Raw genomic sequence first — 24,401 nt, 5'->3', positions numbered from 1 at the left:
GTGGTCAGAAAGCAAAAAACATACTTTGATAATATATGCATTAAATCGTGATTTAAAGCTTTCGTAACTGCAGGAATTCATATCTCTTTGGGTCTTTCGGTAAAGTCACGTAGATAGAAAAATAAAAAAACATCACGACGTTTCGATCGCAACACAAGCAATCATCATCAAGTGAAAAATAATATAGTGGGATAGCTGCTGAGGCAGGAAAAAATGTAGTTTTTTCACCTGATGACGATTGCTTGTGTTGCGATCGAAATGTCGTGATATTTTTTAAAATCATTTTTCTATCTACGTGTCTTTACCGAAAGACCCAAAGAATACCTGTTTTGTTGCCAGAAAAAAGGGGAGAACCTATTTGTGTAATAAATTATTTAATTCATCTCGACCTTCCTCTGCGTTCGTGTAAAAATCCACCCACTCATGAATATTAATGAGGGGGGTGGGCTTCATGTGCAGTGACGTCACACGCGGGGGTGGGCCTCGTGGAGTGACGTCACACGCGGGACACACACATTCTTGGCTTATTATAAAAAAATCATGTGAATGTTCCCTTCCATTCAAACTAGAGTGCAGAAATCCATAAACTCTGTGTACATGTTGTGCAACTGTCATTTGTTATTGATATTCACATATCATCGTATGCCTCAGTTCCCAGTAGGTCGGATATGCAACGTTGTAGTGTACCTGTAAAACACCAAGCCCCTCTAGGCCCGAAATACCCTGACACGTGTCAGTCCAATCTGATGCCAGAAATGGCTCTATGCACTGGACTGCCACTGCTGCTGAACATTATGCTGCTGGTGGTGCTGCTGTCAGTGCATGCTGCCGAAACACAAGCAACTCGATGTCAAGCAGTTTGTAAAGAGTTGGAAAACGGTGACCATTACAGCCGCACTCACTGGTAACATTCAGACGACTAATGCACGCTTTGCCTTTGTGGTCTACAGAGACCGGGTGGACGGAGTGCCACTATGGCAACAATGGATGATGAAGTCACAAACGCCAGTCACACCTGAAAACAGGTGAAATATAAATTGTAATCAAGGCTGCGGGAACCCCAATTCGAAACTGTAAAACACCATATTTGACTTTGCTCAGAGTTGCATTTACTTTGTCTGTTGTATAATTAGCTAAAGCCAAAAGCAGCATTAAGCAAATAGTGAAACTCACTTCATGCATGTCAAGGATTCAACACCATCTGGCTATTAACACAAACATATCTATGCCACGTCCTTCATGCAAACACATTGGTTAGACACCCATCTGTTCGTGAAATGTTACTCTTAAAACATGAAGTGTTCAGACCCAGTTTGTAACAGATGTTTTTTTTTAAGCATTGCCTGATAATGACAATGCTAGAAAAGTATATTTGGTCCATGTTTCTACACCACTGCTGACAAAATGTCAACATTGTATTAAGAATCGGTGCATGTTCAACTTGGAAAATAACGTAGCTGCCCTAGTTTATATAATTGACAAATTGCAGCTCTTTATTAAGCCACTGGTTTATAATAATAATGGAGACCTCCCCATGCCGTGACGGTTGGTGGAGTGGTTTCACCATACTTATTCTTAGGTCTTTTCGGTAAAGTCACGTAGGTAAAAAATTTTAAATAAAATTAATAAAAGTAATAATAGAAATAAAATAATAAATCACGACGTGTTGTAGGCAACACAAGTCTCCGTCATCAGGTGGGACCGTCACAGCTAGATTTACTGTATCAAGTGAGGCAAAAATTCCAAGATACAAGTTCTTAAATACAAGTTAAGGGGGGAGGAGGGGCTTATCTGAATGTGGTAGCCAATGAATGAAACGTATTGGGGGGGGGGGGGGGGCGGGGCTAAAAGAGAACAACAGGTGCACATGCTAGAAGAGAACGACCAATGCACATGCTGTTTTACCCAGTGCTGGTTGACAATCCAAATACAATAAAGGAGAGTACTGTTAAACGCTGGGGATGTCAACACTCGGTAAAGTAGAATAGTACCTGTCAAATACTTGCCCTTCCTTACGAGGGAGGGGTTTAGGACTGGTTCCGTCAGATGTCACTCCCCGCTGATGTGAAAGCCGTGGCCGGGAATTTAACTTGGCTCACCTGGCTCATAGCGCAGTGCACTCAGCATTGCACCATCATTTCACCCCTTATTTTTTTCATGAAAGAATGTAGACATGCTTTGCGTTTTTGTGTTTTTTTTACATTTTCTACCAGTTCTCTATTCCTGCAACATTTAAATGCGTGTACGAATACGTTCTGTTTGTGTTGCGACCAATGCAACATGTGACTGTAGCCAAGATCTGTACCATCACAGGACACCCCCATCTTCTATTTTTGCATGAATGATGTAGATGCAGAGCAACTACAATTTCACATTCAGGTGGTCAAGCCAGACAACCGTGTCAGTAGCAGGGGAGTGTATCGCTGGTAATGTCTTCTTAATATTTGTGGATTGGGCATTGCATCGTTATATGTTGTACGGTCTGTTCTGGATGACCACAGTCGCACAATGAATAGTTTTTTTCCATTTGTGCATCAGGTATCCGTATCTGCCATGGTTTTGGTGGACCATGAGCTTCATGAAAGATCAAAACCAGGCATCTTCTGCAAACAAGGCGTTTGTTTAAGAGTTATTTTGAACTCCATTCAGCTATCCACGCTTCATCGAGGTAAAATTTTCATTGCTTCAGGTTAAGTGCATTGGTCCAAAAGGGCTTGCGTGATTTAAAGTGATGACGAGTGACATCATCAAAGTCCTGACGAATGGGAAGGTGACAGTTCTCCTCGATTTGCAAGACTTCACGGAGCGTTGCAGCATCGGGGCGGATGGGTGGGAGAGCTGTGTGACAGCACGGGCAGCCAGGGGTGTTGGGTTCGACTTGAGGGTTCCAGTGACACACCGCACTGCAGTGTTCAGATGGACATCAGCAGGTCGAGTGTGACTGCTTCTGGTCCATACTGGTGCACAATACTCGGCAACAGAGTACACACGAGCCATCGTTGGTGTCCGTAGCACTGGTGCCGATGTTCCCCAGCTTGCGCTTGACAGTTTCTAGATCAGTTTAACCCTTGTTTTGATCATAATATAGGTTTTTGGGTCAGATCGCGTTATTTATAAATGTGTCGTAACCCTCCACCACCCGACACGACCAAACAGTAAAAAATGTGTCACTTTTTCAAAGGACGAAATAATTCACTTCTTTAGCCCACCGGTGTGTTGAAGAGAGAATCAACAACATTTGAAATTTGAGTAGTCCGACGTTTCGCTGGTAGTTACAATCAGCTTCATCGGGCAAGAATGGTGAAGCTCTCCTGTTGCTTCCGGTCTTAAATAGAGCAGCAGCAGCAGGGTGACGTCATCATTTAATTCAATCTGGTGCAGTGATTCGAGGCAAAGAGGGGGAGGGTATTGTAATTATATAGATTGGTAATCATTCAATTGTTATTCATTGGTATGTGTTTCCCTTATAAGAAATTGTAATTGTATTTATTTAATAATACGCTTCCAGGCCGCACTAAGCCTGTAGCTGTCAGAGCGATTGAAGTTATTTCTGTTTCTCTCAATTTCAATGGATTCTCTAATCAGTCTTGGCCAGTAATAATTAGTTTTACACAACACTTCAACGTTATCAAAATCAATTGAGTGTCCTTGTTGACAAGCATGCTCTGCCACTGCCGACAGTTGTGTTTGAGATAATTGAATGTTTCTTTGGTGTTCTTTTAGTCTTACGCTGATGTTGCGTCCCGTCTTGGCGACTCTCTATTTTCAGGTGGTCGTGAAAGGTTAGCGTAAGCTCCAGCTTCACTCCGAGATAAGTTGGAGTGGGGTCGTGTCACACAAGGTTGCCGCAGGTCACTTTTCAGAGTGTGCTTGGCGCTCCGATTTTTTTTTTTTATATCAAATGAGGTGATTTTTGTACGATAGGGATTTTGGCTTGAGCCTCCATTTCCAAAAATAATCTTCCACGGTGTTGAGGTCTTGGTTCAGAGTGGATTCAATGTCATTGAAAGTGGCTGCTTGCGTTGTCAGGGAAAGGTCATCCGCACATACAAATTTGCGTGACCCAGTTGGCAGCATGTCGCTCGTTAAGACATTGAGAGTGTTGCCGTGAGCATTGAACCCTGTGGTAATCTATTGTTGAGGAACCAGCTTCAGCTGGCTTTGTCGCCCATATGGACACACAGTCGCCTATTGCTCAGCATCATCCATATCAGGTGTATTGTTTCGTGGCAACGAATGGTCCATGCAAGCTTCAACATCAAGCTCTTAATCCAGACGTTGCCGTAGGCTGACGACAAGTCTCCAAAGGCTGCGCCGGTCTTGGATTTCTTCTGGAATCCCGCCTCAATGTGCACTGCAACGTCGCCCATAACAGAGCCTAGCAGCAGCTCATGTGGCCCTTCTTGCGGAAATAAATAACATTTGAGATGTGAAAAATCAATAGTAACACAGCCAAGTGGGTGAAACGTAATAGGTCTGTAAAAATGTTTGTCAAACGGGGTGTAAAATGTACTGCTAAGGCGTTTATAATTAGTGTGTTCTCTGGTTTCATTACGCTCGGAAAGAAATGGGATCATGGTGCAAGGTCTTATCATCTGTCCAATGACATCTGCGATTTCAAGACAATGTCAGCGGAAAATAAAAAAAATCCATCTGCAACTAAATTGATGTTAGGTTACGTCAACAAGGCATTAATTTGTTATTCATATCATGGTTTGGATACATGTTGAACCTATTTTACACTATGTAGCCAACTATGCTAAACGGAGGTGCGAGGGAAGGACAAGCTAAACACAATAAGCAGTTAAATTTCGATTTAAAGCTTTCGTGACTGCAGGGATTCATCCTCTTGGTTCTTTCGGTAAAGTCACGTAGAAGGGAAGTAATAAAATAATAAAAATAAAACATAATAAAATAATTCTCACGACGTTTCGGCCACAACGCAAGCAGTCGTCCTCAGGTGAAGACCAGGTTCTTTTAGTCTTATGCTGTCTCCCCGACAGACCTGGTCTCCACCTGAGGACGGCTGCTTGCGTTGTGGCCGAAACGTCGTGAGAATTATTTTATGTTTTTATTTTTTTATTTTATTACTTCCCTTCTACGTGACTTTACCGAAAGAACCAAGAAGACAAAAAGCAGTTCTAAAGAAAATAGCTTTTTAGTCCAGATTTTAAAGTGCATAGCTCCAGTGGCTTCCTAATATCGGATGAGCATTCCAGACGGCCGCAGAAACGCGTCTGAGAGTGAGCGATGCAGTGACCGTCTTTGTTCGATTGTTAGCCAAAAGGTGCCGAGGACGACCGGCGTTTGGGTGATGGTTTATGCTCCTTGATGAGATCAGCGAGGTTTTGTGGTTCATTTGTAGCAAGCACTTTGTGTGTGATGAGTGAGACCTTACAATGTATTCGTTTCAAACCAATGCAGTTCAGCAAGCACTGGACGGACATGGTCAGAGACACTGCAGGAAGTCTCCAGAACACTGTAGTCAGGGTCGGGTATGTGGGCATCGTTTCGATTTGTAAAAAATGTATCCATATATTCTTGGTTCTTTCGGTAAGGTCACGTAGAAGGGAAACAATAAAATAATAAAAACTATAAAACAATAAAATTGTATTGTTTTACATTTTTTATTGTTTTATATTTTTATTATTTTATTGTTTCCCTTCTACGTGACTTTACCGAAAGAACCAAGAATATGAATCCCTGAAGTCACGAAAGCTTTAAATCAAAATGTATTAGTATGTTTTATTTATTTGGAGTGTTTTTATAACACACTCTGAACCTTGAAATAAAAACAATCCCAAGTTTGAATTCTTTTTTTAATAATCGCAGAGAAACAATGCAATCCTTTATTTTTTTTATTCAGAAAAAAATCATAATTTATTCTATTTGAGAGCAAATTATTTATTTCTTTGGCCTTTACAAATTATTTCTTGAAAGTTTTTCCAAAAAGGCCCCATAACAGGTGATTTACACATTAAGACGTGGCCTCTTTGATAACAGCCTTTACAGAAGTCATCATGGCCCAGTGTATCAGGTAAGTAGACTGGAGCTCACGGAAGATTGTATCACCCGTTTCCAGTAAAATGTAATTACCTTCTAAGCTGTTATGGGAGGGAAAAAAATCCCCTTGAATTTTTTGCCTGTTTTTTGACCTGGCATAATCAACCATTGTCCAAGACACATCGTTCAATTGTTTACTGCATTAGGGCACTCATCACTCAATAGACCAAGCCTTTAAAATATATATCTGGTAATCCGGCAGCATTTGTTTAACAAGCCTGCTGATGAGACCCAGAAGGTCAAATCGGCTGCAGTTTGCTTGCTAAACAAAAGCGGGTGGATAACGTAGATCTGCAAAGTCAAGAGGCTGATGAACTAATACATGTTTTCATTACGTGTTACGTGACCCGGCAGTAGCGCGCGTTTCGCCGCTTGTTCCAGAGGTCCGTAGTTCTAATCAGGCAGGCCGCCCCGGTTATTATCGTGGGTGTATTAACTAAATTATATGCGCCGTCCACTTCACAGTGGATGTTAACGATCCCCCGATTATCACCAGACACCAACTCACCCTTCTCCAAGCGTTTAACATTCCGGTTAGAAAGACCATCCACCCGAGCTCCTGGAAGGATCACCCTCTGGGCATAACTCCCTATTCGCCCGAGCAACTTTACAACACTACCTCGTGAATGCCACTCCAGAGATCCTGAGCTTACTTGACTGAACTTAAAATGAGGCCGACACCCCCCTCTTTCCCACTTCCTTCCCCGAAGAAAAGGGATTTGACGCATGTACCACAATGCTACGGTCCCACAAGTCCGCGTTGGTTGTCTGTCAGAGCCGCCTATCCCGCTATGCACCACTCACCCTGGTCACGGAAGTTGTACACCACCACCAACCCCCCCAGGTTGGTTCAATAAAAATTATTCGCGAAAATATCCCCCGATATTGTTCAAAACGAGGCAGGCCATTATGTGCCAACTTCATGGTCCAAATTAGCAAAATTCGAAATATTAGCTGCTTAATTACTCAAATGGGATTACACATAGCACACACAGTCATCATTGCCCCCCCCCCCCCCCGCTCTACAGGTGCCAAGTTACCTTGTGCCAAGAAGGACGGCTGCCCTTTCATACATGTTGGCGTGAGATGTGATGCACGTCACTTATCGCGTGTAAAGCACCGAGACGCCCAGGCGTAACGGAGAGTGCACGAGCGTTATCAAAAACAAACCATTAACTTAGTTATGCGGAGACAAAAAAACGAGTTGTGCTTATATCTAACTGCAAAAAAATACGCGACGCTTATGGTTGGGGGACAATTTTAAGACGTTAAGATGATAAGGCTGCAGGTGACGCATTGAAAGAGTGGATGAAGATGCAGGCCTATACTTAAGGACCCAATCAGGAAGTACTCTCATGCGAGATCCGAGCTCTTGTTAGCACCTGTTGATGCTGGATGCAATCTTCCGCGAAACGTCGTTACACGAATTGTCAAAACTATGTTCGCCTTTCCAAATTTCGGTTTTGCTCGTGAACCAAATCGATTGGCGTATTTTCCCACGTTACAATTTCATTTGCAGGGGGTACATAAAAACACCTGGCAGTGCAGCTACATGATTGAACCCACAAAGAAGCTGATTTTATAGAAATCAAGATTTGAGGTGTTAAGATAGTGGGCATTCAGTTTCCCACACAAAGCAAATGAGACGCGCCACATGCGCCGATGGTGGCTACGCACCCCTGCGATGGGTTTCGTGGCACAAGCCTCTCAGCGGGAACTGCCAATGTGAAAAGGTCACTTGCGGTGTGCAAAAGGGGGTACCGCGAGGACATTAGCGATGTTGCTTACATAAAAAAAAATAAACGCTGAGAAACGCTTATGAATTTTAACAGTCCTAAAAATGTTAAAATTAGCATCTAAATGTATTAAGTATTCCACAATCCCAGGTGTCTAATTTAAGCAGCAGTTCCAAATGAGCAAAAAGACCGTTTTAAAGCTGACAAATTGCTGCGAGTGTACCGTACATGCTCGTAATGCTACGTTTCACAGCCATATGCTTGGTCTAATTTGCAAGTTGCTGCTAGTAATCAAACGTAGGGGTTTCTTTTTTGTTCGCTTTAACGCAGCGTAACTTAACGGCGTTGCGGAGGTCAGGGAATTTGATTTATGCGATCGTGGGCATGTACGGGCGGGCAAAGGAAAAGCTTTGCAAGCGAACTGTTTAAAAACCACACCCCACCCCTATCTCCCTGGGTCATCCATCACAACAACATAGCACATGGCCATGGTTAACCCATGCTTAGACCAGACCTGGACACTCCAACAGACCGCGTTCATTAATTTGCGACGCGGATTTTTTGTTGTTGTTTAATTGGAAGCGGAGCCAATTTACACACAGCAAGGGGAAGCCAAGTGAACCGTTATCAGTGGATTGACAAAATGCTAGGGCGGACTTGGGTACTTCCCATGTACCTAATTACCTGAAACAAACAAAAGGTGTGATTGTGAAGTGTACGTTATTTTCTATTATTTCCAATTTTACTCTCCTAACAAAAAAAAATGTACAAAAAAAAAATATGCAGTATCATTATACTGCACATATTTTTTTGTGTACGGAAGAGATTGCCTTCTCATAAAATCTAAATAAGATGGGGTTTCAACCAATAACAATTGTTACGTCTGTTGTTGTTGTTGCAGACGTGACAATCGCTGTGTGCACCAAATTCAAATGCAGAGCCATCGTCGAGAAAACCCCAGCAACCGTTGGCCTCCAAGGTGTCGGCACATCCGGTGTGAGGGTCCACATCCAGGAAAAGAGCAGAGCGGTTGCCGAGGCATTTGAACTCACACAGGAAGGTTAACGGACAAGAGAGCGGGGGTCTCCCGGTTGCTCCTCATTTGCGATTTAAAGTCGCGCAAAACGAAGTCGGCATAAATCTCCACGCCGTCGGTTAATCCCCACGAAAAGGCACGTAGGATTCACAATACGGAGCTTCATATGAAGAAGTGAAACCATTTGGAGAGAGCGGTGCCAGGCATGAGAAGGCTCTGATGAAGAGGAAAATTAAATTTAAATCTTTTGCAAAGATTTTTTTTTTCTAAACTGCATACGGCAGCTCCACATCAATCACACAAGAGCGGTCCCATAGATAATCAACTCCCCTCATTAAATCCACTGTACCTGCATGATTAATAATCTACTGTTGAAAGCAAATTTTACGGGGTTATCGGAATATATTCAAGGTTCAAACGGGTTCATTTATAATTATGATGACCTCATTAGAAGAAGAAGAAAATAACTCGGATTTGCGCAAAATATCCCCAGAAGTTTTATTTGATAATCATAATCGTTGAACGCAACGTAAAATTACCCACCTGTTCCCTGCGTGAGCGTGCGGGCATGCAGACGTACGTGGGCCGAATTGCACAAGGGAAAAAACGTCGCAGTGGTGCGGCTCGAAAAGAAATCACTTTGCTTACGTAAAACTAAATAAATGCTGAGAAACGCTTATTACTTTTGGCACAAAAAACATGCCCATTTACAATCACACCGAATACCAAGTATGGTATCCGATGTCCAGTAAAACCACAACGCATACCAAGTATGGTATGCGATGACCAGTAAAACCACACGGAATGCATAAGAGATATTTTAGAATGTTACCAAACGTTACAATCGATTACTCTGTTTGTCACACGATGCAGTAAAAGCGGCCATGAAGTTTAAAGGTGCAATTCTGCATCGGGCAACGTATTACGGGAGTCATAATGGCCACGGAGGCATGTTGTGTTTTTCGCACCTCATTAGACGCAGGGAGGGGCGTGAGAAACGTCCGCGGTATATAGGTGTGAAATAATTGCAGAGGAGCAGCTTCGTTAGGCTTATTTATAGATTCCTCAGAAGGCGGGAAAGTGTCTCTTGGTGCATTACAGGCCATTACGCCTGCGTATAACGCAGTGTTTTGCCAGGCCAGTGGGGATGGCATCATAAATATCATAAATGCCAATACGTGTGGGGGGGGGGGGGCCTGGCTGTCTGTGCGTCTGTACTCACGCGTGCACGCACACAAAGACAAAGATCCCCCGTTATAGCTTGTGCAGATTATTGGGGCAAGTGCTGTTAGCGAGCACCTATGAAGGCAGGCACTGTGGCACATGACGGTGTGGGTGGCCAGCACCACGCTCGGCCGCCTTCGTCTCCCCAGTGGCGATGTTTCCACATCGCACCAGGTCCTCATTTCAGGCTGAGTCGACCTAGGGGAGGTCCATGACCAGTTAAGATAATCGTCACTGCTGTTGGCTGCGAGAGGGAATCAAAATCGAGTCGCTGGGTTTGTAGCATAGTGCGCTCACCGCTACACTACCGCTCCCCATACACACACGCACACTCAAATGCCGTCTGTGCGTTCATGTCCGCTGCCACCAATTACACACAACAACATTTTACATCCAGTGCATACTGGAAATTGAAATGTATTGGCATTTCGGCCGATAGAAACAGCTACCTTGGCCAGCAGCTGTATACAATACGCTAATAATAGCATATCCGTTTGCATGGGGGCTTCCGGGTGCTGTCCCCCCAAGACACCATGTCATTTTAAATGGCACTGTTGTTTCAATACAATGGAGCTTTGCTATTTCGTGGATAAAATTGGACTGCCTTCAAAGAGTGCAATGTTATGGAACGAATGGTTATAATGGGGTTTCCAGTTCATTTAAACTTTTCTCCGTAGGTATTTTAGGAAAATAAACAATCCAGGCAGGACGATGCCATGAGTGAGCAAAGCTTTTCGCTTCAATAAACCTTTACAGGTAGCCTTCATTAATTCTGCCTTCCCAAACAACATTGCTAAAATAATACTTCCTGTCGGTATAGTCTTCAGCAGCGGTGAGAATCATAATTTAAATTCGACACAAATTGTTTACCAGTGCCATTGTTGGGAGAAAGGGTCTCCTACTGAAGACAGCTCTTGGCAGCCCGACTAGATGGTATATTGGCCTACTCTTCCACAATGGCCAAGAGGCCTCGGAAGAGGTGACAGTACCCACTCTTTACACTATCATACATGACCTGCTGATCACCTAACCATGGTGAACCCATTTATACTTCAGGGTGAACCGAAGCGGGAAGAGATTTAAGAAACATACACCCTAGTTTCAACTGCCGTTCTGGGAGATGAGACCGGCGACCTCTGGATTGCCAAGTCCAGTGTGCGAACGATTCATGCCACATGAAGAATATCAATCAAGAGCAGAACTTAAATTGAGTTCACAGCCAGCATGGACATGAAGATAAAGAATACCCCTTTAAAAAATTAGGATTCTAGAAATTTTACATCAATCACTCAGATGAAGAAGTTGGAAATTAAAGTGATACGATTCACGAACAACCGTTCAGATTAACACTAACACCACAGCAGCATCCCTGACCCAGACCCATTCAAAAGATCCTCTACACTGCCCATCATGGTTCCATTACCACGGGATGTTGAGTCTGCCCACGTGAGCCCCAGGTCACGCCGACCCGGTTGCCTGCCCCTTTGCTCGTGTTTACGAGTGGACACGCACAACAGGCCGTTCCATTCATTCCCTCTCGAGTCCATCGCACCCACTTAGACCAAAAGACAGGGGTGTGTTCGACAGCCGGCCAGTCACGATATACAGGTGTGTCCAGGGGACAGAAGTGGGACCACTGCAAGCATGCGAGCTTGTCTGGGCATGAGAGAATGGTCTGTTTAACCATGAACGTGCCCTTCTGGTTGCACACCGTAGACAACAGCTGTGAAAAATACTCACGAATATTCCAACATATCACAAACAATAGTGCCGGCACGCAGGGAAATGGTTGTGAAAATGAGAGTCGTTTTGCTCGGTTGCTTGACGGCGACACGGCAGACAGTGTTTGGTGGTGGATAATCTGCGTGCGGGACATTTGAGGTTGGAATTAAACTGGATAGCTAGCGGACATCTTCATCAGGCATTGGAGTGAAAGAAAGGAGCCATTCTTAGGAACACTGAAACTGCTTGGAATGATGATGGAGAATTCAGAAGTATATTACCGTCCAGAGGTCGAGTTTAAAGTCATATTTTCACGTGGAGAGAAAAGAAGGAATAGCACGCAGCGATCATTTCAAAGGAATTATACTGCATTACATTAAATACAGATGCTATTTCTTAAAGACTGCAGACATTTCAGCAAAATCCCAGAAACCTGTTCATAATACAAGCATATGCTCCAGCATTAGACTCAGATGAGTTATTTGATTTTTGTCATGCGTATAAATACCTCAGAAACACAATGACACAGTAATACTGCTGGGCTCTTTTGATGCGAATGTTTGCAATTACAAAGTGCAGGATATTGTGTAACCATTATCGCTTGTTTAAAGCTGTATTAATATATATATTCAGATACAGCATTAGATACACAAAGAATATCAATCAAGAGCAGAACTTAAATTCGAGTTCACAGCCAGAATGGACATGAAGATATAGAATATCCCTTTAAAAAATGAGGATTGAAATTTCGATTTAAAGCTTTCGTGACTGCAGGGATTCATCTTCTTGGTTCTTTCGGTAAAGTGACGTAGTAGGGAAGTAATAAAATAATAAAACATAATAAAATAATTCTCACGACGTTTCGGCTACAACGCAAGCAGCTGCTTGAGAATTATTTTATTATGTTTTATTTTTATTATTTTATTACTTCCCTTCTACGTGACTTTACCGAAAGAACCAAAAAAATTAGGATTATACAAAATTGACTTCAAGCACTCAGATGAAGAAGCTGGAAATTAAATTGTGATGCGATTCGCAACAACCGCCCAGATTAAGTGTGGGCATTCTGATACAAGACATGTGGCCGGGAATAAATTGAGCCAAAACACGTGCAGAGTAGGAACAAGCGTAGGAATGCCTACGGAGTTTGAAATGAGACGAGGCTCAAGATGAGGCTGTCTTCATTCTCTTGGTTGTAACATCAACAACGACTTATTTTCATATCGAGGAAGTAGAAATAAGAATTCCGGTACGAATATAATGAAAGCAAATAACCCAAATAAATTGATGACAGATATTATTCTTACCGATGATAGGTGAGATCAACAATTAAAAATTAATCAATTAAATAAAAATGATGTAATGGCATTGAAGAAAACGAAAACTAACGTTACGGTGATTAAAAAAAGGTTAAGAACTTCAACAACTTGACGATTACAAATACTCAGGAACGTGGATGGTTGAATCACGAACGATATATAGAGGACATTCGAGTTGATGAGGCATGCATTCCAGAATCAAAGAGTGTGTTACAAGCAGTTTATAACAACTAACAAACAGATCCTAAGAAGTGACGTTTGTTAGAAATCAAATGAAGATTAACTTTTACCAAAGGAAAAAGAAACAAATTAAAACAAACTATCAATTTTTTATTTAAAGCTTTCGTGACTGCAGGGATTCATATTCTTGGTTCTTTCGGTAAAGTCACGTAGAAGGGAAACAATAAAATAATAAAATATAAAACAATACAATTATCACGACGTTTCGATTGCAACACAAGCAATCATCACATGCTGAACATTAATTGGAAGAACAGAATTAATAACAAAGAGGGTTTACAAATAATTGTCAAAGAACCCGATCATTATTTTAACCACGATTGCACAGTGAAATGGCATTTGCGGGACATGTGGATAGACAATACTGTGCCGTAGATGCAATTTAATCTCATATTCTTGGTTATTTCGGTAAAGTCACGTAGAAGGGAAAGAATAAAATAATATACGTGACTTTACCGAAAGAACCAAGAATATGAATCCCTGCAGTCACGAAAGCTTTAAATAAAAATTCAATTTAATCTCGTAAAAAGATGAATACGTGCAGCTAAAGAGGTGCACCGAGAAAAAAAAAATGTGCGTGGATGACCTCAGCAAAGAGACACCATCAAAATTGTTACGAAGAGATTAAGAGAAAAGTAGCAGATGGGGGAAACCTAAGAAGAATGTGATTGCTAATTTTGGGGAAACAAGGCAGGCAAACCTGCTGTTGACAATACAATACAGCACGCAACCGCCACACAAAACCAAATAGCAAAGCATTGCATTTAGATATATAGCTTCCTTCAGGGGTTCACTTACAAATGCAATGTTGTTTCTGTGCCTTTTTTTTCATTTACCAAAATCTACCCTCATCCTCTCCGTCATACGCACAGCAGAAGGCTCATTTGACAGCTCACAGCTGTGCTGATGTTAACATTGCTGCCTCGAATATTCTCTCTCTCTCTATGTACAGCTGCTATCATGCACAGTGGAAGTTTGCACCATTACCTGTTTTTCATGAAACAAATTGAACTCTTTTCTTCTCCCTTAATTTCTCCCAGAACATCTGGTATCATGTCGCCATCAAAGCTGTTAAGCACACACAAAGAGACAATGATCCACTGTATAGCCATGGCAGACTTGGGCCAAGTGCTGTTAGCGTGCACCTGTGAGAGCCGATCACGACCTTGGTGCAGGCCACCCACACGAGGGGGTAGGTGGGTGGCCAGCACCATGCCCAACACACACAAACGCATCCACGTACTTATGCAATATTTATGTAAATGTCATGTCAAGTGGTATTTCATATTCAAACATATTGTATATTGCATAATGTAAAATGTTCTCATTTGTCATACATTTTCATTATTTTTATGTAATCAAAGGTTGAAAATATTAAAATAGCAAAATTAAGGTAGCATGTATTCTATTACGATGCCATCTGCAAATTAAATATAAAATCTGTCACGGGGCAATGGGTAGTGACGGTAAAATGAACGTAAATGATGGAATAAAATGTTCTCTCTCTTGCGAGAGAAACGTGGGTGAAATACAGCTTAGGCAACACTAACTACAATAAAAATGTGGAACCAATAAGCGATGTTGTGCCAGGCAATTACTAATTGTGAAACCACCAACTAAAACGCAGTACACAGTGTCCAGTGCTCGGGACTAAATCATAATTTATTCTTAGGATATATATTTATAAAATTTAGTCGAAAAATAAATGCATATTAAAACTACAATGATAACACACATTAACCACATTAATTGGTGATGCTACTGTGTGGCAGTCGTGCACTTTAACAATTCACGAAAAAAACTGACATTCATCAATAACAATGTGGTCTTAAAATATATGAGAGTTGACATTTTGGCCAAAGTACCTTCTTCAGAGAACACAATAGATTAATAGGAATATATGGTAATTTTTTTCCTGATGAAGCGATAAATGTGTGAACCTCATGGGTTTGTTTTGAACTTCAAATATGTTTTGTAAGCCACGTTATTATTTAAAGCTTTCGATTAATTTCACGTGACAATTCAAAACATTTACGTAAAATAACATTAAGAAAGAACTTCTTGCTCCGAGTCAAGTACACATATGCTAGTAGTGCAAATAGTCCCCTACTTGCAAGGATTTGGAGGCGTTCTGGCAACTACATTTGGTCAAAAAACTTTAGCAAAATTAATATCTTGGGAAAGAAAGCAATTAACCAGATGGGAAAGCAGACTCTTAACTCCCTTTGAGGATGGCACAAGCTGTGACAAAGTGGCTGGTGCATCAATTGGAAGGTTGCGATGGAGTGCTTGCACTGCTTTGCACCGGCCCTGGGCTGTGCTGCAACACACTAATGCAAGTATATTTATACAGTTTATTTATAAGCTTTATTCCATTGGGATGCATTCAAAATGCGTATCCTTGGAGATGTGGCTTATTCCGCAGTATTCTCCGTATCTCCTACACAGAACGGTGAATGGACGGCATCATGCTATCGCAACTGGGGATTGTATTTGGAGCTTCTGCGAAAAGTTGCTTGGTTTAAAATTGGATAATCAATCGTGGCAATGTCGAGAGCGGAAGTGCTGGTCAGCTGGTCCAAAAATGTACGTATGTATGTTGAACTTAAATTTCGATTTAAAGCTTTCGTGACTGCAGGGATTCATCTTCTTGGTTCTTTCGGTAAAGTCACGTAGAATGGAAATAATAAAATAATGAAAATAAAACATAATAAAATAATTCTCACGACGTTTCGGCCACAACGCAAGCAGCCGTCCTCAGGTGAAGAACAGGTCTGTCAGAAAGACAGCGTCTGAACTTCTTTTACACCGTGCATAGCCAACCACGCTAATCGAAGGTGTGGAATAAGGACAACAAACTAACACGCAAAAAGCACGTGGTGTAGTAAAAATGTAGGAAAGAGAGAGAGAGGCCACTGCTGGATGGATAACTGGTCATGCTAGACTGGCAAGTCTCGGATTGGACAAAAGTCTGGAATAAACCTGTGCCAGTTGGCAAAGAATGGAGAGGCTGAAGTGGTCTCCATACCTCTTGTGAAGAATATGCTGTCAAGATGATCACGTCTTCATGCCTATATATATAAAGCGTGTCGTTGTAATGAATTACACTGTATGTAGCATGTAACGTGTATGAATCAGCCACTGCCAAGTCCTCGTATGGAGACAAGACTTATGCACTGGTCCATAACGTGACGTCTATATTAAATGCATTTGTATAATTAATGTCTGCAAGTTATTTATTTTAATCTGGCTGTCATCCTGGAAGTCATTAAAAATATAATTTGATGATAACTCCTGGAAGACTGAGCAAATATAATACTTACTCTAATACGAGGGGCTCGTCTTTAAATAGCTGCTCCAGTTTCGTGTGGTTTTCTATAAAGACAGAAAACGTGTCCACGTGGGTATAAAACAAAATGTCATTCATGAGAACATGAAACTTCAACAAATCCTCGCATTTGACTCGACGTCATACAGGTGTGTCCTTAAATTTTCCGGCAGCCCAGTGAATATTTTGACTACTTGTGAGCATTTCAATAAAGAGGTCTCTGCTCCCTGCCATAGAATCCTTGTTTTTCTGGTCTCTCCGTCTTGGTTATTATTAAACCACACTTCCACATCCCATTACACCCATGCAATGGTCAATAAATCACATCAGTTTCCTGACAACTGGGTGTGCATTCGCTGCAGCTGCATATGCTTAAAAGGAAATCTAAGTCCGTTCATCACAATACACAAAGTAGCAGGCTATGCTGAAATCAATCACTCAACTTTTAAATGCATTATATGACACATTCAGCAGCATAATGGGAACAAGTGAGATCCAAGAAAAAAATAATATTCTGCTTAGCAATGAATGCAATTTGGATAATGGCTTGGTCAAGGCATCTGCATCTGCCATTTAGAATATAACTTTGGATGTGATGATGAGATTTTTACAGGATTTGTTCATTAGATAATTACAAGTAAGGAATTTGTGCACTTCATTTTACAAATTAATAAGCTTAACAGGCTAGAGAGGATTTTTGTGTAAGGGTCATTGTATAGCTAGGCTGGAGATGAAGACATCTTGGAGTGAAAACGCTTTTCAATCAAGTCAATGATATACGAGTTGGGGGTGTAAATATATGTACTTGCAAAAACGTGAGGTTTTACTCAGGATTTTTTTTTAAGTAAAAGTTTCAGAAACTATAGGTATTGCTACTTTACACAATAACCTGACTGGGCCATCTTGACCGACCAGGTAATTTATATTTAGGAGATGGATTTAGAAAAATGTAAAACAAATTGGAGGGAGTATGGATTAATTTGTTTGGACATTAGCATGTCGATGAATAATAAACAAGTTTCATCAGCCGCTGGGAAACGTTTCTCTAAAATACTCATCGGCTGATAGACTAAATTATTGTTTTTTTTTGTTGGCAGTGATACAGAGCCTTGTTTTATTTCGATTTAAAGCTTTCGTGACTGCAGGGATTCATCTTCTTGGTTCTTTCGGTAAAGTCACGTAGAAGGGAAGTAATAAAATAATAAAAAAATAGTAAAAATAAAACATAATAATAAAATTTTATTATAATTATTATAAAATAATATTATTTTATTATGTTTTATTTTTATTATTTTATTACTTCCCTTCTACGTGACTTTACCGAAAGAACCAAGAAGAAGAGCCTTCTTTGTTTATTTCCGGATGGTGACTAACCCAAGCGATTGCAAATGTGCCACTTGTTCCACGGGATCACAAGTCGAGCCCATCGACCGCTCAGGTGAATGCCGTGGGTGCATTAACTGCTATCAATACATTCAGTCTGTCTTCCCAGCGTATGTTAAAATCTTGTGATGCTCTTGAAAAAACAGAGTAGGTAGGCCATATGTGCCTGCATTACAGTCCAAATTTGTTGAATTTGGACATTATCAGCAAATTACTTTAATTAATTTGGTAATATCACTTATAATTTCCCTCCCTACTGGCATACTATACATGTCTACACACACAAAATAGAGCATCTGTGATAGCCTTGCTCTTTAAAAATGGCACATAATCCAAATGTATTAAATAAATATGAATGTTATTCAAAATGTAATAATTACTTAATAAGTGTTTTTACCTGTCTTCCCTTGGTTTCCCCAATAAACGGTGAGTTGCTGAAATACATTATCGAGCGTTGTGGCGACGAGAACATCCATCTGCGAGTCCCCATCGTAGTCACCTGGTACCACGCTGGTCACAATTCCATCGCTGCAGACGAAGGAGAAACATCGTGAGGAGGGCTGGCCAGCCGATAATGTTATGCTGCTGCCGAGGGTAATGAGCCAGAAATGCTGGGATTCCAGGTTCAAGACCTTGACCTCATCTTATATAAGACTAGGGTTTCATATTTAATGAGACGATAGTATCTGCCTGGTTAGCAAACACACACACACACAGCAAGTAGTGGCATTCAATAAATGTAATGTTACGTTTGCATATAAAGAATTAGTGTATTTTATTCCATACAATACTTTCGTACAGGCATTTTATTCATTTAAGGGACACAACAATACAAATGTAGTAATATTTATTAATCGAGTTTTTGATATATATAATGTATACAGCATAAATAGCAATCATGTTTTAAATAGCTATAACAACAGATAAGTAAACATTATTTACCATCATTTTAGTAGTATTTATTTTATGTGATAACAACATGTAACGTTACGTGTAAAATTATTAAGCCAGTAATTACTGAAAGCCCACCAACAGCGGAGTCGTTAATTTGGGGCAACAATTCTATTGAGGAATAGACAATTTCTTGCCATACCAATAATAATTCCCTATATCCACCTCATTATTTATACTGTGTATGCTTCACTCATTATTTCCTGTGTTGTACATTGATTTTTGGTTCCAAATATTTTGCCTCATTTGTTTCGTCTTGTATTGTATCTCATTTTTGTATCTCATTTTTCTATCTCATCTATCTTAACCATCTGTCTCGTGTGTAATTTTCCTTATTTGTATTGTCCGTCTCGTTGGTACTAGTTGTCTAGTCTATTCTATCTCCTTGTCTCATTCGTAGTTTGTATTTTTGTACGTGTCTTCTCTACACTGTCAAGTTTGCGTTGTGCATCACGGTAACTGTCTGTATTTTTTTTTAACTGGGCCGTGCAATCAATCCCATGCACCGTCTTTTCTCGAATAGCAGTAAAATTTGGTCCGTTTGCTACCTGTCGCGTATGCTCTGTCCGTCTCATTAGTACCATCTGTAATAATTTGTATCATCTTTCTCGTTTATTCCATTAGCTCTAATTTACATTTGCATAAAATGATGCGTAGACTGTAAAGATTAATTTATTCTCACATGTACAAGTCAATGTATCGTGCATGTTATAATAATTTTAATCGATAACTTGATTGATTGTTATATGCAGGGTTAACATCAGTCGGTGCTGGGTTCTGTAAAATATTCCCATATTGAGAAGCAGGGAGGTCTCGGGGGTTTGGGTCCCTGGAATAAATTCCATGAGAAACGAAGCCTTGGTTATATGCGGAACATCGCAGCGTTGTGTGTGGTTTTCTTACTCTGTTGCGGCGAAGGAGAGGTATTTTGAAAAGTACGTTTTCTTTCCTCCAGACAGCAATATGGTCACATTCTTCTCTACAACACACATACATACAAGCATGGTTATTGAGTGAAATTGAACCTTTATTTTCATAAACAACTTCATTTTATGAGTTGTGGGCTCAGATCGACTTAATAGCGTATATTAATATTTTTACAATGCCTCGTTACATTTAAAATGTCATAATGCTCGCGTGTAACCGCTATCAGATTTAATTTGGAATCCAAAAAGTGGCAGTTCGATCTCCTGGTGTGACAGTTGAAACAATGGGCAAGTGTTTTTAAAATCCCCTCCCCTGCATCTATCCGTCCAGCAGAATGAATAGCGACACCAAAGTTAGTCAATATACAACCCACGTGTGGTGGAGTAAAGTGTGGGTACTGCCATCTCTTCAAAGGCGTCTGGCTAGTATGTAAGAGGAGGCCGAATTATCTATAGATTCCTCGATTGAAGTCCCATCTGCCAGCAGTGGAGTGAGCAAGTCATTCATAGGCTGCACCTTTCACATTGATTCTAGCAGGACATACCTGACTAGTGATTTTCAACAAAATAACTTCCGCTATCAGACCAGTCAGTTGGTTAATTTAAATTCTGCAGCGAGATTTTGGCAGGGATTGCCTTACATTGTATGTTCATAGGGGAAACACTAAATGTATTTGCAGTTATTTGATTAAAAAAAGATAGCACTCTACATCAGCCTGTGCAGATATTCTGTACAAACATTACTCAATACAGGGCTTTTCCAGGTCTCAGTAAATGGACACAAGATTGGATATGTTCCCTTCAGGGAAGGGCTGTCACTGATTTTCATGTCAGGGTCAAGGCCTTGATTGGAGTTAAGGTTAAGATGAATGTTACATTTTACAAGCTTAACATTTGTGTTATCAGGATCACCTCTATATCAAGGAGCTGACAATTCTGAAACAAATTATGTCCAACACTGATTGCACACGTGCCAATAATTCCGCTCCAGTGATGTTATGTACAGGTACACGCTTCGGGGGGGGGGAGGGTGAGTAAATCTGCCACTTGTACGGATTTTCTGTCACACGACTCTTAACTGTGGTTGCAAAGGCATGGGACAACCATATTAAATGTGATCACGTTACAATTCTGTTTGCATTATATTTTTTAAACATAAAAAAGTCTGCCTTTCTTTTCAAGTGTTAAAAGGTGGGTAAGATTAATCCATTGACAAAACCAAGTAAATTACTAACTGTATTTGGCAATGACTGTTGTTGTGTTACAAAATATACATTGTTCTTCAACTAAAGCGAGACATTTTTTGTATTTCTAAACTTTAATTCTAAATACGCATTTGAAATTCAAATATATGTTATATTCACGATAATGTGGGGGATGTAGCTCGCACATCCTCTTATCTGCAATGCTACCTTTAAATTTACTCTTGTCCGTAAAAAATCATGGATAATAGGATGAAAAGGGGCACGTATAATAGGAGTTTTCTGATACTCTTCAGCTGCTAAAGATAATAGGAGTTGATGCTATTCAGACGTCAGATGAGTTTGACTGTACAGGTAGTCTAAAAGAAAAATAAGGCCATATTTTACCAGGCTTTCTATAATCACTTCTAATTAAAAAGATAGCTGCAAAGGCAGTATGACTGCAAGCAGATATTGTAATTTTAAAACCCACTCATAAGTCACTGAAATGTTTTAACTTTATATTTCAGTTAAGTGTTATGATAGTGGAAACTTATTCAAGCATGTGTCTGTACACCCACTATTCGTTAAGTTCTTGAAACCTACCTCAAGCTGAATTGCCACAACAGTAAACTAGGTGGTCAATTTGAATTTTGGGGATGTTACAGTATGCATATTTGTCGTAATTCAGCAGAGGTGACTGATTGAGTAAGTCTTATCTGCCTGAATTGTCTAAAACCCCAAATACCCATTCTTTGCAAGACTGAATGATAATTCTCACGTTTGTGGGTGTTATTTCTGCACTATGACCATCCAATCTGGAAAGCTATGTAAACTTAGACCTGGAGATGTGTTCTGATAGGTGATCACCGTGCTTTACATGTGTCCTAGGCTGTACGGCTACACAGTAGGTGACAGATCTCAGTGCAGCAATATTGTTGCACTATACTTCTATGTTCCCTTCTACAACAAACGCTGCTGACCAGTGTAGAAGTATGGTAAAATTACCCAAGTGACGCGGGGAAGCCATTATTCATTGGTGGACAAGCACAGCTTTTGTATTGACAACTTGGGTATGTAAACAGTTGTAGTCAGAGCAGTGATTACAATCATTACATTAACATTCCACTGAGTAGGGTTTTTTTGCAGGTCTCCTGTATAGCCCTCAGACGTGTTTCCGGATTGTACCGCGTGTTGGGTTGGGCACTCTTCGCTACCGGCGATTTGCTCCGCGTGCTGGGAGTTTGAGTTCCTGGAGAAAACTCGAGAGCACGAGTTCCTGATGAAGCTCCCCATCACGTGGAGCAAAACGTCAGACATCACACGCTAAAGAGCACACGGTACGATCCCAAAACACACCGGAGAGCTATCTAACATTACACACTCAAATCACACTATTCGGACACAGCTGTTATCACCAAGTTATTCGCCGGGTCAAATACCATACAACGAGGCAATGGTGAGGAATTGTCCCTTTTACTATCAGCTGCCAAGTCACGCCTTGCTGACGACTTTCAAGGAAAACTCGAAACAGGCCAGGCAGGGTGTGCCTGCTTAAACTCTGCCGGAAAACACTGGTCCAGAAGGCTAATACGCTTTTGTAGCAATACAATTCTTGACCATATCCCGGTGATTCGACACAATTTCTCGTTTGTAATATCTGTACTGTCCATCTTTTTGTACTGCGTTAGATGTGCTTTCTCGTCTGCAGCGTTGTGTTGTGTCACCTGTGTTGTCTCGTTTGTGCACGTCATTTCAAAAACCTCATAACATGTTTAGTGGGTTGCCTTTTTCGTTTCATTTGTTGCATCTCATTCATTCCAAAATTGATTCGCTATGGAAAACGTAGGCGCACATTTTTCGTCAATTGTAAAATAATTCAGACGCACTATCTCGTACGCGCTCGCCTACTTGTCTGCGTATACTGTTCAATATTTACTTTGTCACACGATAAATACCGAAGTTGTGCTTCGAGAATGCTCACGACAAACCGCGGCCTTAGCCGTTGCCTGGAAGAGCTGCCTGCCGAGGTGCAACCGACACGGGCAGCTCAGCCAGCCGACGCGGGGGGGCGGGCGTTGGGGCCTTACTGTCGGTGACAATAAACACGTCCGTCTGCTTGTCAGAATTAAAGTCGCCGAAGGCGGCGAGCGAGCCGCGGCCGATCTGCCCGAAGACGCTGTCCGTCACGTTCACGAGCCCGCAGTGGCCGCCTTCAAGGAGCAAAGAGAACGCCAAGAACGCGGCCGGGAAAAGTCGCGCCATCCTCTTGATCGCCGTGCGACGGCAAAAACCTCGCGCTTCCGTGTTTACACGCGGAATGACGCGCCGTTTAATTTCATACACCGCACAAGCCGAGATGTGAAACCTTCGCCCTTCCTCATTGGTCGGCGCGAGCCACACCCTATTGTGGATATGGACCAATAGGAGCGCAAGGATAGGCGTATGAGGTGTATGAATTATGAAGCGCTGTTCTCTTTGAGGATAATCGATACGGCCACTGTATTTGAAGGTCGTGATAATCAGAATGTACTTGTCCCCGCCAGAGAAATGTGGAATTTCCATAAGTGATTTTTTTTTTGGGGGGGGGGGAATGGGAATATTAAAGACGAACATCGCTTAAGGTCTTGTGAATGTGAGGGACACCAATAGTACTCGTACTCGTCATAGAAATGTGGAATTTCCACAACTTTTGGGGGGGCGGGGTGGTGGTAAAATTAAGGACAAACACCGCTTAAGGGTCGTGTTGATGTGGGGGACACCCAACAATAAGTTTTGTGACTTAAACTTCTAATAACATAACAACTTTACATCTTCAGGAGCATAACACAGTCCCATACCTGTCAACCCATCCGTTTCACCCCTATTCTTGTGCAGGGAAATTGTTTCTGATGGGACTTTGTAGGATGAACGTTGAGATTTATAAGAGACACGGGGCGACCAATAAGGTCTGAATTGGCCTGTAATAAAGTAGGCACTGATAAGGGGTTGACAGGTATGCAGTCCACCACCAAACCGTAATCGATTTCAATCGTCCATCATCTCACTTAGGGGACAAACCGTATGCGCCTCCAAATGAACGCGTTTGGCTACGCACGGCGCGAAAGAAGTCCAACATAACGCGTGCGATACAAAAATAAATAATCTTCTTGGTTCTTTCGGTAAAGTCACGTAGAAGGGAAATAATAAAGCAATAACAAACATTTATTTTATTAATGATTTTTTAAAATTAAGTTTTATTTTATACTTATTAATAAAAATAAGAATTGTATTAAGTTTTATTAGTATTTTT

General features: G+C 41.2%; 1 protein-coding gene across 1 annotated transcript in view; it reads right to left on the bottom strand.

Moving 5' to 3' along the window:
• ITFG1 (integrin alpha FG-GAP repeat containing 1) overlaps positions 1–23,420 on the bottom strand; it is a 183,083-nt gene extending 159,663 nt beyond the window's left edge. The window contains exons 1-5 of the mRNA XM_078868563.1: positions 23,200–23,420; positions 19,906–19,981; positions 18,449–18,579; positions 16,664–16,715; positions 14,328–14,408 (exon numbers count right to left, since the gene is read on the bottom strand). Coding sequence (XP_078724689.1) covers positions 14,328–14,408; positions 16,664–16,715; positions 18,449–18,579; positions 19,906–19,981; positions 23,200–23,374 — 515 coding nt within the window. The 5' untranslated portion in view covers positions 23,375–23,420. The remainder of the gene's footprint in view (positions 1–14,327; positions 14,409–16,663; positions 16,716–18,448; positions 18,580–19,905; positions 19,982–23,199) is intronic.
• Between the last annotated feature and the right edge of the window lie 981 nt (positions 23,421–24,401).

This window comes from Lampetra fluviatilis, chromosome 26, assembly GCF_964198595.1.
Source record: "Lampetra fluviatilis chromosome 26, kcLamFluv1.1, whole genome shotgun sequence".
Taxonomy (NCBI): Eukaryota; Metazoa; Chordata; class Hyperoartia; order Petromyzontiformes; family Petromyzontidae; genus Lampetra; species Lampetra fluviatilis.
This window is presented reverse-complemented; position numbering and strand designations above follow the sequence as displayed.